Below are 16,434 nucleotides of genomic sequence, written 5' to 3' on the forward strand. Positions count from 1 at the left end.
AACTTTTTTGGCTCCTGAAACACAGCTGCCTTAGAAAGTGACCTCCAATAATTACAGGCTTATATACTGTGTAGTAGTGCATATTTACCTGCTCTATGTTATGTAGCACACTACTGTTTCCCTTTTTGAAGGTGTTTGTTCCTTTTATATTTACAGGCATTGTGTTGCATTCTGAAAAGACATTCCAATGTCTTGCCACTTTTAAGAGGATTGCTTCCAGAGTTTGTTGCTTAGTATGAACAATTAGGTTTCACCTTTTAGCTTGAAAATTGGCAAAATAAACTGCTAATGCAGCTTACCCTCATCAGCCTTGATGATGAGTTGTACAGGGGGAAATATCCTGCTCAAACTTGTCCTCCCTGTGATCAGACTTGTGGTATCCAAATGAAACTCGAATACTGAAGTGTGTCCATGTGAATAGCAAATGAGGTAATTCTGATGTGTTAAAGTTGCAGGAAGTTAAGTTTTCATAGCACAGGTAAAGTGCAGTTTTTCTCTGTATAGATGGAGATTTGCTTCCTCAAATGGAGTATTACTGGGAATCATGAGTCTTAAGTGAGAAGTGAGGAGGTTTGTCTAAAACTGATTGTTAGGAAACCAAAAACCATATATACCATCAGGTATGTACAACGAGAGCCTGCTCTTTGTTGGTAAGGGCACACTAAGATGCAGAGTGGCCTTTCTGTAGGAATAGAGCAATCCAGTAGCTTTTTAAAGTGTGTTTCTCAGCCACTGAGGTTTTTTCATGGTTTCTGAATGTAAAGTATATCACTGGACTAGCCCTTCATTCTCAGTTTTCTTGCAGGTTACTTTCACATGGAGAATACTTGACTTGTGGGGAAAGAAGGGGAGAAGAAGAGATGAGGAAAAGGAAACTCTTGGGTTGATGCTGATTAAAATCATTGGGCAGATGCATTACTGCATAGTGTTTATGACTCTTTAACTACTTTGACAGTTAGAGATTAAGAAGTTCAGCTTAAGGAAAGAGTAAGTAATAGTTTGCTGTTAATGTCAGTATCAATTTAAACCACTCTGTAATGTGCAGTAAAATGCAATATAAGTGTCAGTAGTTAAAAGAAAAGTGAATAGCATTTCATTTCTAGGCGCTGTTCTGCTTAAAGACTTACCTTTTCTCCCTGGTAATTTCTGAGAGAATGTGGTCAGAAAAATGGATGAGAGAATTCAGAAGGAGTCCACTAAGCAGGAGCAAAACTGTGTTAGTTTATTCCAATATTATTTATTATTTGGGGTTAACTGTCTGTATTTGAAAGCTCTCTCTGGTTTTTTGGTTGGTTTTGGTTTTGTTGTTTTTTTCCCTATGTAATGACTGATTTATATCAGCTCTATTACAACTTTAGTTTATTTGGGAGGGGAGAAGTAAGAGCTTTAGTCTTAAAAAAAGAGGAAAAAGTAGTGGGAGGAATGGGCAAACCATTGCCTGTAGTTGATTCCTGTGTGCATCCTTTCTTATCAGGGAATATGTGCAAAACTTCAAGAAGAGAATTGTCCTGAGATTCAGAGAAGTGTAGAAATACTTATCCAGTTTAATATGATTTCCCTTTGAGGTTGGAGTTGCAGCCCAAAATTTACAGAAGAAAGAAAAGGGGAAGAAAAAAAGCCCCTGTCTGCTTTCAGAAGACATGACTGGCTTGCAGTGTTTAACAGCAATCATTCTTCAGTCTGAAAACAAACAAATCTGTCAGAGCAGGCAGTACAATATGTCCTTTTATACTTGTTTTTCCCCCTTCCCAAAGTTGTTAATTATTTCAGCATAAAGGGATGGCAGCTACGGATAAAACCAGTCTCTCTCTCTGTAATTGATGTGCTGCTGTGTTGGGGAGGTGGTCTCCTGGGGAAGATGAGGCTAAGTGTTGCCTTCTAATACTGTCCAGTCACTTCTGTATCATTTGTTAAAGATTTCCAACTGCACTGAGAATCATCACATTTGCTTTCAGCTCAGTATGTGCAGAGCCCCCAGTGAACATTTGGAAAAGATAATTTTCAAGACACCAGAGTGGTGATTACTTGCAAACCCCATCCTGAGCCTGCACTGTGTGTTAGCTCCCCTTGCCTCTTAAAGCACGCCCCAGGTACCTGGGATATTCTCCTTCCGGGATTGCAATCCTTCTCATAAGTGCAATTGATTTTTCTGAGACTTCACAGAACTCAGAACTGAGAAGTCACAACTTCTGAGTGCTTCTCATTGTTTATTCATAGCACTCCACTGGATTGTGTTGTGCAGGCATTTATTGATAAATACTGGTTTAAATTGGAAACCCTGCCTAGAGCTCTGTGTTTCACACAGAGCAGTGAGAAACTCTTGTTTACAGTGACAATACCCAGGAATGATAGGCAATGCTTAGCACCTGTTTTAAGTGGGAACTCTGTCATCAGGAGGAATAGCAGGGTCTTAGTGTCTTTTTGGACTGACTTTGTAGTGTAATCTGTTTGAAATAATAGCACTTAATTCTGGTGGGCATAGGGACAATCTCTCACCAAATACAAGTGGGATGTCAGATGCAGGCATCTGTGTGAGAAAGATAAATCTGAACATGTCTAGTTGGAGTCTAAAAGCAGCTATTTCATTAAGATCTGTCTTTGTGGCTGTTGTGTTTTTGCTCAGGCAGTTGCTAGGCAGATGGCTGTTAGTAGACCAGCAGAGCAACATTAGACCAAACAACTCTGAGAAAAGACCTAAAAGCTCCTCCTTGCAGACTGAAACACTAAATCTTGGTGGTGTAATAGGCTGGGTTGCTTTCTTTATTTTGTTGGAAGTAAATTTTTGTAGTAGAAAGGTTGCTTGTCTGCTTATCTCATAGTCTGGATTGAATTTAATATATTGGATATATTGGAGTTCACTTGTATATCTAATGCTTTTCTAGTTTGGGCTCAGAAGGGATGAGTGATAATTTTATGCTGTGATTTGGTCTAAATGTACGTGGCATCTTCATATTGGACAAGAAGTTTTAAAAATCACTGGCAGTTGAAGCAGGAATTGTGTTTGAAGCAGTGTATGAAGTCTGGCTTTCAAAAGGTCATCTTGCCCTCCTTCAGCAAATTGGACTAATCATGTATATACTAATCATGTAGTCCAAGCATTATGGAGGTGATTTACTGGCCTGGAATCTTAGCAGCCATTTTTGCTGCCATTGCTTACTGGAAAGATGCCAGCATCTATTCAACAGCAGTTGGTGGTGTCTGCTGGCTTTATTGTGCTACCTTTTGCTGGCACTGGTGTAGTTAACTGTGCTGTGTTGCCATGCTGCTTTTACAATACACATCTCAAGATAGGGTTTAGTGATCAAAACCCTAAATGGCAAAACTAAGGCATGTTGTATATTTTGTACTAAATATTGTTACAGACCTTTACATGTGAGTATATTTATTCACAGAGAAGCAGCAGAAGACCTTTGTTGTGGATTTGTGTAAGCACCCAGTATAAAGAAATTAATTTGCTGTACCAAGTCTCCCCTCCTACCCCTTGCACAAAATACACCAAATGCCTTTATATGGAATGTAGCTGCAGCTTCCTGCAAATGTTTATAAGATGTTAATAAAAACATATGTCCTCTCTTCCCACAGACCTTGTTTAGAAAGCTTGCTGCAAACGTGTTGTTTTAGCTTTGCTTGCAAGAAGCAGCATCTGTTGTACTAAAAATGGTAGTTTTGTACAAATGCTTTTGTTGCTCTCTTCTGTAAATCCAGTTAGAATTAGGGTCTGCATTCCTGTTAGCTCACTCCCTTGACAGAGAGGTAGCAGCAGTTCATGGTGCCAGCCTCTAGGGATGTTCCTTATGGACAATGAACTGCAGCCCTTAATGTGATCTGCTGTCTCTTTTTAACCCTTGGCACTTAACTTTGGTGCCTAGAAAAATGAGACCTAATGTTGTATGCAGGCAGTGTAGAGAAATTCCCACTTAGAGCCCCGTGGGGGACCTGCTGATACATAACTGCAGGAGCCTGACCTGCTCTGCTGCTTTGAGACAGACTTTCTGGCATAGATCAAACTGCTTTGGGGCACCTAAACACTTGCTGCTCCCCAACCTGCCCCTTTTAACATCAGTGTGAGTACAGTGAGGGAAGATAAGCAGTCAACACCAAAAAAGACTCTCTTAACAGTGTTTGCTGCAGAAAAGACATTTAAGTTGTTTGCTTTTTAAAAAAATCATAATAATTTGAAGCTATCTTCTGTAGATATTAGTGTAGTAAATTATTGTACTGCTTAGTGTGATCTTCTCTTTTACCTTTCTTTGCTTACTTTTTTGTTTTCTGAATGTGGTTTTTCTCCTTTCCTCCCTCATATCCCAAAGAGGCTGTTTAGATTTCAGTGGAAGACAAACTGTCTTTCAGGTTTTTCTGTGGTGACTTTTAATGAACTGAAGAGGTGGCTGTTGAGTGAGTGATGCAAGAGCTGCTGTTTTCCTTGTATTTTGTATCATATGCTGACTCCACAGCAACAGCATTGATACTTTTCTGGGGTTTGTTTTGTTGCATTGTTGCATGTTTTTCTTCTGCTTGCCACCAACTTCTGTTATAATACAGATGTTCTGGAGTCTTTTTTTTTTAATTAAGCATTCAGATTTCATTTGATGTTCAGTAGCTGTCTTTTATAGTAAAGAATAGTGAAGTGAAGCATAGGGATGAAGGAGAATAACTTGCAAGGAACCCAGGAAATAAAAGCAACCAATGCCCTCCTTCTTAAGTCCTCAAAACCAGAGTATAATCCATCCATGTAATGCTGTAGTATGATTGTGTTTAGTCACTTTACTTAGGCAAGGGTATTTTCCAGTAGAGAGAGTGTGAAATTCGGGGAGACAATTCTATCCATGAAGATAGAATCTCTAACAAAAGGACATAATGAAAGTCTGTCTCAAAGCCTATCCTAATATTTGAGTCCTTCAAATAAGTATAAATAAAACCTATAAATAAGGGGCAACAGATGGAGAAAAGTACCAAGTGCCAGTTAGTAGACTGTAAAGCACTTTTGATGAACAGATTTTATGGGAGTAGGAGGCAAATAACCAAGTAGTGGGAGTGGAGCAGCAGAGTTAGGAGAGACGTTTGCTGCAATAGGAATCAGAAAAAAGGAGCAGCAGTGTGAGAAAGTATGCTTGAATTTAAGTAGTGTCTGGAGATAGAGGTCTGGAGTTTGTCTACTGCTGGGAGCCAAGGAAATTGCTGCAGCAGCCTGGTTTGCTTTACAAACTTGAGGAGATACTGTCTCTTCAACAAGTATTAGATGTGAATTCAAACTTCATAAGAGGAGGAGATGACAATGTCTCAAGTTGGAAGAGGGATGTTCTCTTGCTTGGAGAGAACAAGATGATACATTGGCGTCCTGAAACTGATTTGAATTGGAGCTACAGTTTTATTAGTGCCCAAGTGAAGCATTCATCCTCCAACCAAGATCCCACCCTTCTCTAAATCATTCCTTCTTGGTAGGTCTCACCCACCTCACTGTAGTGAGAAGCTTTTTGTGCTCTTAAACACGTATTTCAGCTAGAAGACCTGTCTCTAGCACAGCCTTATGTGCCCTTTCTTTTTTCTGGGATTCTGCCAGTGAAATTCCCTGATCTCCTACAGACAGATGGCCAGCAGCCAAGTTCAAAATGTGTTTTACTCTGAGCCCATAAACACGTAGCCCTGTAAAGTGTGTGCAAAGCAAAAACTTACATGGGGTTCTTCAGAGTTTCATGCTTTATTCTTTGGGTAGTGGTAATGCAGTGGAATTTGGCAGTGACACCTATGACATGCTATTAACACTCAGAATGTCTTCTGAGACATAAGTCTGGCCTCCCTCTTCAGTCTACATGTCATCTCTCTTGGTGGTCTACTGAGAATTGATTGGTCTGTCGCAGAAGACCTTTTCTCTTCACTTATTTTTCTCTTCAGAAATACTTTATTGTCTTCTTTCAGGTTCACAGTGAAATTTTAAAAGACATTTAGGCACTTAAAGATGGAAAGCACATGACTAGGTATCAATTCCATGGACTAAGCAACTCTGATTTTATAGGACTGAATAGACAGAAGAGTATCTTAGCAGAAATCACTGCTGACCAGATGTCATCAAGTGAGGCATACCTATGGGAGAAGGTAATGAAGGAACCAGGCAGTACTGAGAGAGAGCAAGAACGAATGAGGAAGGGAGACATGAGCGAGTCACTTGCAAAACACTAGAGAAGTGTTACACCCTGGAAGATGGCCTGAGCAGAGTGAGGTTATGGAATAGTTGGTAGACTACAGCAGTAAAAAGTCAGCTCCCATTTCCATCAGAAGTGACTGTGGAAAGGAAATAGAAGATCACACCAGTACAAAGTATTTGGCTTCTGGGATGGACGAAATCCTTTATGACATCAAAATTATTAGAACAGTGTTGAAAGCTTTTGCCATGTAAACATGTTGCCAGGGAGTTAATTTGTTAAGGGGTTGATAGGACCATGCCATTGCAAGTGACAGAAGTGGTGGTAGTCTCCAAGGACAGCCCGTTAAAATTTGATATGCACAGCAGGTAAGGGGTGGAGGATCAGGAACTGCATTGTTGATATGGCAGCGTAGTCTTCAAGCTGAATTACTGTGATGTTTCTTATCTCTGCACACACCAGGGTAGTGTTCATCTCTGCTTCACAAGGGTGTCCCACAAATGGAATACATTCCTCTTTGTGTCCTGTCACATCTTTGTCCATCATGATTGTAGAGGCAGAATTGTTTATCACTGTGAGTATGCAGATGCCACAAGGTTATCAGTAAAGTTAGTGTTTAGAACTCCTGGAACGTCTCTGTCATGTCTTGAAGGGGGTGAACTTGGAACTAATGTGAGCAAAAAAAGTGCCTTTTAATATAATGTTGACAAGTCAAGCCTGTATTTTGTTAAGAGGTGCTGGTTTAAAGATCCATGTGTTGAAATTGTTTTTATAGTTATTCTTCCATTATCAAAAAATGCTCATAGGCCCTGCAGTTGCTGGAGGAAGAAATTGTGTCAGTGAATAATCTAAGTATCGCAAGAGCTACCTACTGAGATAAATATGGATTTTCTTCTCCTTTCACAAATATGGTCCTTTTATTCATTGTACCTTTGGGTCTTAATGAATGAAGGGCAGGAGATGACTGCTTTCCCTGCTTAGTGTGGTTGTGAAATCATAAGCTAGCAACTATGGGCAGCTAATGTAATAAAGTGAAGTTTACCAATGACTTTGAAAGTATTCAGTGAAATCAAATTGCTGCAGATTCTTTAGGAAAATTAAAAAAATTATTGTTCTGAAACCTGTGAGTAAAAATGATCTGTTCTTTTTTTTTTTTTTAATCTTTTTAACCTACAGATATCGATGATGTCAAGAAGCACAAACCAGGTTATCTTGAGGCTACAATTGACTGGTTCCAATTATATAAAGTCCCTGATGGTAAACCAGAAAATCACTTTGCTTTTAATGGAGAATTTAAAAACAAGGTGAAGATAATGCAAAATTAAAAATACATTATTCTGTTACATGGACTCTAGAATTTTTGGAATTGTAAAGGAGGAGGCTTAATGAAAAGAATTTTGATGGGAAGGATTTCTGTGTACAGTTTATTAGACTAGCATTAAATAATGTTTTCTGCCTTCCATTTTGTTCAGGAAAAATGCATAGGTCATTAAAGAAAGTCTGAAAAAAAAATTTAGTCCTAATCCTGATGAGAATTACACATGCATCTGTGTTTGTAGATGTTTTTTAAGGCATTTTCATTCTCCATATCAGAGTTATGAACAGAATGTGTTTTCAGGTGTTTTTGTAGTCCTGTTAGTAAAATTTTCTGACTTTTGTTTTTAGGGTATGCAGTTTAAGACAATGGGTTACAGATTTTTTCATATTTTGTATTTGCTCAAGGCATACTTTTTTCTGGTAAATCTCCATAAAAACATTAGAAGGCTTGAAGGTTTGACTTGAAGGCTGACAAATTACTTGCTTTTTTTTTTTTTATTTTTAGAAAGAAGCTTTTTAAACTACTGACAGTAAGAATAACCAGTGGTTGAAAGAAGATTGGGCTAGGGATTAGACTTTGTTGAAGGAAATACCTGGATTTTTCCAGAGAAATTTGATGTGATTTGAGTAAAATTGCTTTGCAACTTGTGTACTGCATGCTCTGTGTAGATTATTCTTGGCAAAGAATCACAAGTTTCTCATGAATGATGTCCATGTGTCAGCCAGTTCAGCCTTGCAGGGTGCTGTCAAAGTGACGTAATGCCTTCTAACCAGCACAGGCAGCTTTACATGCTTTGTCTGGTTAAAGAAATGCCCTGACTCCCCTCTGCACTAAAACTGCCTTTTAAATCAATCACTTGTGGAGTTGTAAGGCTTGATAACCTGATCTCTCCCCTGTTCTCCCAGGAACTGCTCTTAGAGGTGCTCCTGCACTGTAGAGTGACAGTAGACCAGTGTATCCCTGTCAGGCCATTGGAGTTGAGCCTGAAGGCACTAAATGCCCTGAGATAGCTGGTTTGGAGCACTTGAATAATGCTCAAGCATTTCTAGAGACCCAGGATGTGATGAGGCAGCTGTGGCTGTGCTCCAGCAGCTCTGGTGAAGTTCACAATGTTCCAGTGGCACTTCTCCAAGTCACTCCTTGTTAACAAATGTGAATGTTCAGTTGGCAGCTTTTTGCAAGTCTAGCTGTCATCATCTGGACACCGAGGGCTTATTTTACTTTAATTTTTGGAAGCTTTTTCATCCCAGCCCCACTCCCAATATTATTTTTCTTTCAAACGAGCAGAAACTGTTAAGCAGCTGACATGTTACGTTCCTGCAAATGCTTAAGTATATGATTGGGCATTAATAAAGTGAATGCAAATTATGCCTCTAGAGGGGAAACCCGAACTGTAACCTGCATCTGTAAGGGTGGAGTCATAGCTCACATACTTGATCCCATTTAGAGTCTGGTTCAATTTTCTACAGCAGTAGGGATCTCTGTAGCATCTAGTGCTGATTTCATGTCTTTCACGTAGCATTCGTGTTTTGTGGCTGCAGACTGAGGGAAAGCCCTGAATGTGTTGCCAATATATTTGATAAACAGTGAAGTTTGTTTCTTTACATAAAAAGGGTATTCTCCAGAAATTTAATGAGGCCTCAAAGGAGGTGCCTTAAAATAACAGAGGTGATAGTATGTTTTAATAAACTAGTTCTGTGGCTTTTTTCTGTTTAATAACATTTTAATTTACAAAACTTTCCTTGTTGTAAACTAGGATTTTGCTGTTGAAATTATTAAATCTACCCATGAACACTGGAAAGCTTTGCTTCATAAAAAAGTTGATGGAGGTGCTATAAAGTGGTATGTATCCAGTCACATCTCTTGCTCTTCATATTGTACTATACTGATGCTATTCAACAAGTTGCAGCTATCCATGAGCTGCTTAGATTTTTTCTTTTTTTGAGATGACAGGAATATTAATGGGTTTGATAATTAATTGATAATAAAGCATGATTGACTAATTGCTCCTTGTATGATGATGATTTACTGGTAAGTGGCTTCAGAAATGTATTGATTACATGTGACATTCATTACTTCATCTGTTGAGAAATGGTCCCAGAGTGTTTGTTCAGAATTGTTTTGGGAGAATCTTGAGCCTCTTGTCACTGTTCATTCTGTTGCTTTGGGGAATTGAAGTTTGTGCAGTTTATTCTGTAGGACCTTAAAAACTCACGATCAAACTAATTTTTGGTGTGAAAGGATGCAGATTCATAGGGAAACATTTCTGCCAAGGATGTGGTCCCAGAGTTTGTCTGGAAATACTATAGGTATGTGCTGCTTTATGTAGGTGCAGAATTTTGGCCTGTTTTTCCTTCTTGTTAGATACTACAGGTGGGTTGCTGAAGTAACCTGCTGTTACTTCCATGATTCCATGTTATATTCCAAGTAACACTTGGAACTAACCTGCTGTTACTTCCATGATGGCCATGCTTTGCTGGCCATTTTGCAAGGCACAAGAGATGGGGTGTACTCACATAATCTCTGCTAGCCATCTAGGTGTTCCTCAGCTCTCTCAGGAAGTGCTGGTTTATTTCTGCTGGCTTCTTGGCAGGATTTTGCTTCTCCACTGTGGTCCTCTGCACTGTACACAAGCTAGCAGCCAGAAGCACCGAGTGTGAGCACTGCTTGCATTAATACAGAATACAGAGCCTAGATACCTCCTCAAACTCAGAGAAACAAAGAACACCCTTCCACACACCTGTTCCTTCCAGCCTTACTTTGTGGCTTTCACTTCCTCATCGCTTGCAGATACACATTTCTGAGCTCTATATGTGATGGTGGGTTTTTTCCATACGTACTGAATTGTGTGTGGTCCTTTTTTGCTGATGGATAAAGCAGGTTTTTAATTTTATTTTTCAGCACAAATATTCTGGTGAGTGGCAGCCCATTTTGTTGCAGTGAGGAGGATGCCCGATCGATTGTGCAGTCAGTAAGGATGTTTACTTTTTTTCACCCCTTTTTTCTTTTAATGATTAATTGTAAAAGACTGTTCAGAGCTCCAAAACTGAAATAAAGTAGCTAAATTAAAATGGTCCTTCCTTAGCAAAAATTTAAGTAAAAGGAGGAGCAGAAAGGTTGTGGGGAAAATGTAAGCATTGTGATATAAACCTTTCATTGTAATGGTCCAATTGTACTTTCTGGAAGGTTCATTACTGTTCTGGTGGAGTTCTTTTGTTTTTTCTCCTTCTGTGGTGCTGTTTCTTCTGAACCTGAATAGCAAGATGGACTGCTATTTGTATCTAGCCTGCTGTCTTCTCTGTCTCCCTGTTGCCATGAGTAACCACCCAGTGTTAGAACTCATTGACAAGCTGACTGTAGTCCTTGATCACTAAACAGACCCTTTGTTTGTCTACTTGCATAATTAAATGCAATGCTGTAAGAGAGGGGATGCTTATTTGAATGTTTCTTATAGAATACCTGTCATATTCTGAAAATTAACATAAAATTAAAACATGCAGGTTTCCTGTTCAGGCAAGAAAAATATCCTTGCAGGTTTGATGCTTTCATGTGCAAATGTTAGCGGAAGAGAATTTTTTCCATTTCAAAATACACTAGTTTTGATGCCAGAAATTAAGCAAAGTTACCAGAAATTACATAGAGAAATATGCCCCCAAGTATTACTTTTTCTTTCCTAACATAGGCTGTGATTGAGCCTGTGCTCATGACCACATGAGGTTCTTTGCATGTGTGCATGGCTGCCAGGGCACCCAGTGTTTCGCCTCACCAGTCACAGCAATTAGGCAAGTTCAGGTGTCAAAGGACACGCTGTCCACTGTCTGTGCAGTTAACATTCCAACAGCATTTCTAGTAACAATATGTTGTCCTGGATGCTATTGTGTCACAAGCAAATGAGACTCTTAATTGGAAAGAATGTTGGTTTAAGTAATAAAGATGTGTCAAACCAAACTTTTTTCAGATACCTATGCAGATACTTTGCTTTCAGCACTTCTTTTAAAGCATCTCTGTGTTGAATTTGTGAATGTTGATTAATGGGACTGTAAATTTTAAATAAAAGAAAAACTCATTTTGGAATTCAGATATGATTTTAGACATGTCAGTCACAGCTATAAGCAAGTATTTACCTTCTCTGTACTTCCAAATTTACAATAACTATGAGTCTTTGAATGTAACTAAAGCTGCAAGTCCAAATATATTTGAATTGTGACAAATGTGCAAAGGAATATTTCCTTTTGCATTCTCTGCTCTTTGTACTTTGAGGCATGCAGGGTAAATAATCATTAAATCAGCAGTATGTCTTACTTTGTTTCTCAATAAAAAATCTTTTTTTTTTCCTGTGGTTTTTGGGGAGGGGAGGAGTTAGTAAAATCAGTTCATAAAATAGATACCTTGTATCAAACTGTAATGCCTTTCTTATTTGAAAGCTTCCCTTCTTATCAAATAGTATGACTTTCTGCCTTTTTTTGTGCCTCACATTCATTTAAGTGATGGTGTTTTTGTGAAGTTGTTTCCACATAGTCCTTTCCATCATTCTGTTTCAGTTCAGTCTAAGTATTTTAATTACATCTTTGTAGGGTGCTGCCTCTTGGTGCTTTCCAGACAGGGAAAATATGCAATACTCTATTATAAATGCTGTTCATACTGCATGCAGTTGCTGATCTGCAAAAACTAAAAAAGTAAAATGGCCTTGAGATAGGAATCATGGACAGTTGAACTCTAAATATAAGCAGGGAGGTTGACTTGCACATTTTAAGCAGGTATCTTTTTGTCTAATACACTACAGTGCATGCTTTGGTTGTCAGACATTCATCTCTTTCACACTGAAGTGAAAGTACGTGAGTGTTGGCTGCAGAATTTTAATGGCTGTGGTGATTTCAAATGAAAGCTGCCTGTGTTTGCCCAGGGTTTTGTTTGGGTTTTTGGTGTTTTGTTTTTGTTTTTTTTTAATTTAAACTAAAAGCAGACACATTTTCTTCTAATTTATATCCATCTATTAGGTCCTGCATAAAAACAAAATAATGAAAGCTGAAGCAGATCTTGTATGCAAGTACAATGAGAAATGTATTTCAGCTTCTGCAAAATTTCTGAGCTATTTCTGCAGTGAGAGCTGGTTCCCGACAATTCTTTTTCCAGCATCAGATTTCAGTTGCAGCATTTTTGAGCGAGTGATTATTGCCTTAAATCAGATATATTGAGTTCTCAAAAAAAACCCTGGAACAAAATAAAAAACCCAAAGACCTCAAAAGCCAAGAGGCAGCACTCACTATTGCTGTGGAAAAGTTTTCATGGTGAGCAAGAGAACTATAACAGAACCAAATAGAAAACATTCAAATCCTTACCAAGTGTGCACTAATCAGAATTTCCTATAGATTTTGACTGGGTTATTCCCTAGGTAGTCCAGTTGTTCTCAGAATTATTTGACCTTTTGTTACTTTACAGATGAGGAACTAGAATGGCTTATCTGGGTTGGGGAATTTCCACTCCACTGAGGGAGTTTCTAGATGGTTGGCATGTTGGGGGCAAACTAAGAATGATTCCACAGCAGGTGAATTGCTGTGACCATCAATTCCAAAGACATAGAAGATAACCTGTGCATTTAAGAGCAAATACTGAACATTTGAACCAGCCAAAATTACACCAGACCCCTGCAACTACAAATCTAGATGAATTTATCACTACATAGTGAACGTTTCTGGTGTTCTATAGCCTCTGAAAGTTCTTTCATCTGTGTCTCAGCTCCAGTGTCAGTATATGTTGCACACTAAACCCAGGAGTCATAGAGTTTTGTAGATGAATGTGTTAGTGCTAAGATACACTGTTTGTTTCAGGCTTTTAAGTGTTGCCGTCTGTAAAACTGACCAGAACTACCAAGCCTTTGTTTAATATTAATCCTAAGAATTACTTGCTCTGTGAAGAAGCTGCTGAGGACTCTGCAAGTTGGAAAATCTCCAAGACAATCTATATATAGGTAGTAGAGCAATGTTTCTCAGACTCATCACATAATTCTGTCTTATAATACTGGAAAGTGAACTAGGAAAGCTTTGCTTGTCTCTTGACAAAATGCAGAACATTGCTTTACAGGGAAAAATATTTGACTTTTCCTGATAATTTAAAGAAATCTCCAACCAAATTTGAATCTGTATATTTATTGATGTGTTTTAAATAATTCAGATCTAAGCAAGAAAGTTTGTTTGCTGCATTTCTCCCCACACGCTTTCTGTGAGGACGTTTCCATTTGGGATTTAGTAAAGGTAGAATTTTTTGTAGTGGCCAGTTGTGAAACAAAAGATTAGTGAGGTTGTTCGTCTGGGGTTTGTTTTTATTAATTAATTATTTTATTTGGTTTTTAAATGGTGTTCCAGATGAAAGTGTTGTGTAGTGAAGAGCTTCTTGGTTCAGTGAGATGAGATTTTGATCTGGTCATGGTGGGAAAGTACTGAGTCCTTATGTCAAGCTTTTTTTATAAGCAGTGGCAGGCACCTGCTTATAAATGGTGACCTCTGGATCTCCCTGCCTTATGAGATAAAGCTTGGGTTTTGCTAGGAAGAGAGAGGATATTCTGCTGATAGGATCTGGGTTATGTTTGTCATACTGGTATCTCCTTTCAGACCAGTCATATAACCCCCCCATGAAGGTAATTATCATGGATAGGTAGGAAGTAGAATCCTGCTTCTTTCTTCCCTCCTCATAGGCCTTGTTCTGCTCTTCAGTGTTTAGAGCCCTGTGCCTACTCAGATGCAGGAAGGCTGTGTCACACCAGTGCGGCTCAGCCCAAGTGCTACTGTGCTAAGGAAGGACAGTGGAAAATTGTTACATCCTCATTGTGAGGCAGGGTGATTCCAGATGTGTTAAAAGTGTTTTTAATTTTGTCCTTTAAGTTACAGGACAAGACAGGCTGTGCACTCCTGTGATTGAACAGTGGCATATCCAGCTTTGGAATGCCAGACCTGAATTTTAAAGCAGTCACTTTCTACAGAACTGAATTATTCTGTCAACATGGAATTGTAAAAGAGTATCATCACACATTTATTTTAAATGGTTTGCTTGTATTTAATGTAAATTGTATGTGTGTGCATGTATTCACATGCATACCTGACAGTGAAACATGTAAAAATACCTTTCTAGTTATTATACTCTTTATATGTTAGCAACAAATCCTTTTATTCTCAAAGGTAATACAGTCATCAAAAATCCCCATTGCATTAGGTAAGGTGTTAATCTATCACTCATTGTTCATGTGCTTGTTTTGTCATTTATGAGCAACAAAGAAATTTGTACAGTGGGGGTGAGAAATCTATAAGGTAGACTATTGTCCTGTGGGGGCAACAGAAAATTCTGGTTTAGTGAATTTGGGTGCTCTCTATGAAACCTTAAGTACTGAGATGTTGGTTTAATTTTTTTTCCCTTTTTTTTCTCTTTTTTAGGCACCACCATTTATGAATGGAGATCCTGTTTCACCAGAAGGTACCTTTTTTCTCAGATGTCATATGACTTCTCTTAATTGCTGGCTTTAAAAATTGACATGAAAACTGTTTTGTTGCAAAAAGGCAATTTTGTGTATATGAAAATTATAATAGTTATATCCTGTCATGTGGATTGCCTGTCTTCTGCTAAATAGAACATGAACAGAAATTCATTAATGCTTTGTGGGAGAAGATTGCTTTTGAGTGAAAGTGTAGTCTACATAAAAAGATGATAAGACAAAAATTTTCTCTTACTGATCATGCAAGGCAAATGCATGACTTTTATCCTTTTTGAAGGAGATTGGTTGCTTTGCCTTAGTTTTTTGTCATTCCTCGCAGAAGGTAACTAATCAAATAGCTCCTTTTCCTCAAATTGACATAACCTTACCTAATTTTCAAGTGTAAGTTCTAAAGACAAAATTTTATCCTATCACTGTTACGACTGTTTTTCATGTTAACAGAACATGTGTTTTTCTTTAAGAAATAAGAATGCATCCTACATTTTCAGTTTTAACTACTTTAAAAAAATTTTCTACTGGCAGGAACTACAGAGAAGACATATGTGCTTTTTGAGATGGAGAGAGTTACAGAAATACTAAGTTAAACTTAGTCATGAGCCAAGTGCCAAAGTGTTTGAGAAGCAACATCTGTGTAGCCCATGTCATGGGAAAGCAAGTTGCATTCCATTTGCCTTTATATGGCATGCCAGTAAATAGCATTTATTTACCAAAGGATTAGATCTTAGACCTCTGACAGACAACTGAACATCATCTGCCTGATCTGTGATGTTTTCCAGGGATGGTGACAACAGTGTTATAACTTGTTGCAGGACTGGTACAGCCAAACTGTTAAAATGAACAGATACTATTTTAAGGCCATTATTTTCACAGGGTGGGGCATAAAGCTAACACAGCTAATACTGCTAACATAGCAGTATTGTTATGGGAGGGAAGGTAGCTGAAAGGGCAGAATGTTGTTTTTTCAAGTGTTTGTGTATGACTAGTTTTATAGAACTAATGTCACTCTTGTATTTTTTGTTTGTTTGTTTTAGTTGATTCCTGGTACTTTTTCCCCAAGTGATCATCAAGGTCTTCTGAAGGTGCATCATGAAATCTTAAAAATCATCCCTTTCTTTGAAGATGGACAAAAGCACTGACTGTTGGATTCCTGCTGAAACAACTTTTCAACTTGTGTAAACCTTCTCTAATGTAAATAAACTCTGCCATTATTAAATGAATGTTTCCTTTCTATGTCTGTGTAGGGTGGAGCAGAGGGAAGAGGAGGGGCTTGCTTGCTTGTTTGTTTCTGAATCTCAGAACTGCAGAGCTGCTCTTATCCACTCATGAAGTGTACCAAATGAGATGAGAGATAGGTTGTCTTCAACCCTGTTCTCCAGATTTTGGAATAATTGAACCACTGGGTGTTAATTTCTGTCTCAAGGCTTTTCTGGCCACCCTGACTATAATCCGTTTGAAGTTGACAGTAATCTTTATGTAAGAGGCTTAGGAGTTTA

The 16,434-nt window shown here is 38.4% G+C and overlaps 1 protein-coding gene across 1 annotated transcript in view; it reads left to right on the forward strand.

Annotated features, from left to right (window-relative positions):
- PPA2 (inorganic pyrophosphatase 2) overlaps positions 1–16,154 on the forward strand; it is a 35,032-nt gene extending 18,878 nt beyond the window's left edge. The window contains exons 8-12 of the mRNA XM_066548153.1: positions 7,317–7,444; positions 9,215–9,300; positions 10,360–10,429; positions 14,883–14,922; positions 15,973–16,154. Of these exons, the coding sequence (XP_066404250.1) occupies positions 7,317–7,444; positions 9,215–9,300; positions 10,360–10,429; positions 14,883–14,922; positions 15,973–16,001 (353 nt within the window). The 3' untranslated portion in view covers positions 16,002–16,154. The remainder of the gene's footprint in view (positions 1–7,316; positions 7,445–9,214; positions 9,301–10,359; positions 10,430–14,882; positions 14,923–15,972) is intronic.
- The last annotated feature ends 280 nt before the right edge of the window (positions 16,155–16,434 follow it).

The sequence above is a fragment of the Molothrus aeneus genome, chromosome 4 (genome assembly GCF_037042795.1).
Source record: "Molothrus aeneus isolate 106 chromosome 4, BPBGC_Maene_1.0, whole genome shotgun sequence".
NCBI classification, from domain to species: domain Eukaryota; kingdom Metazoa; phylum Chordata; class Aves; order Passeriformes; family Icteridae; genus Molothrus; species Molothrus aeneus.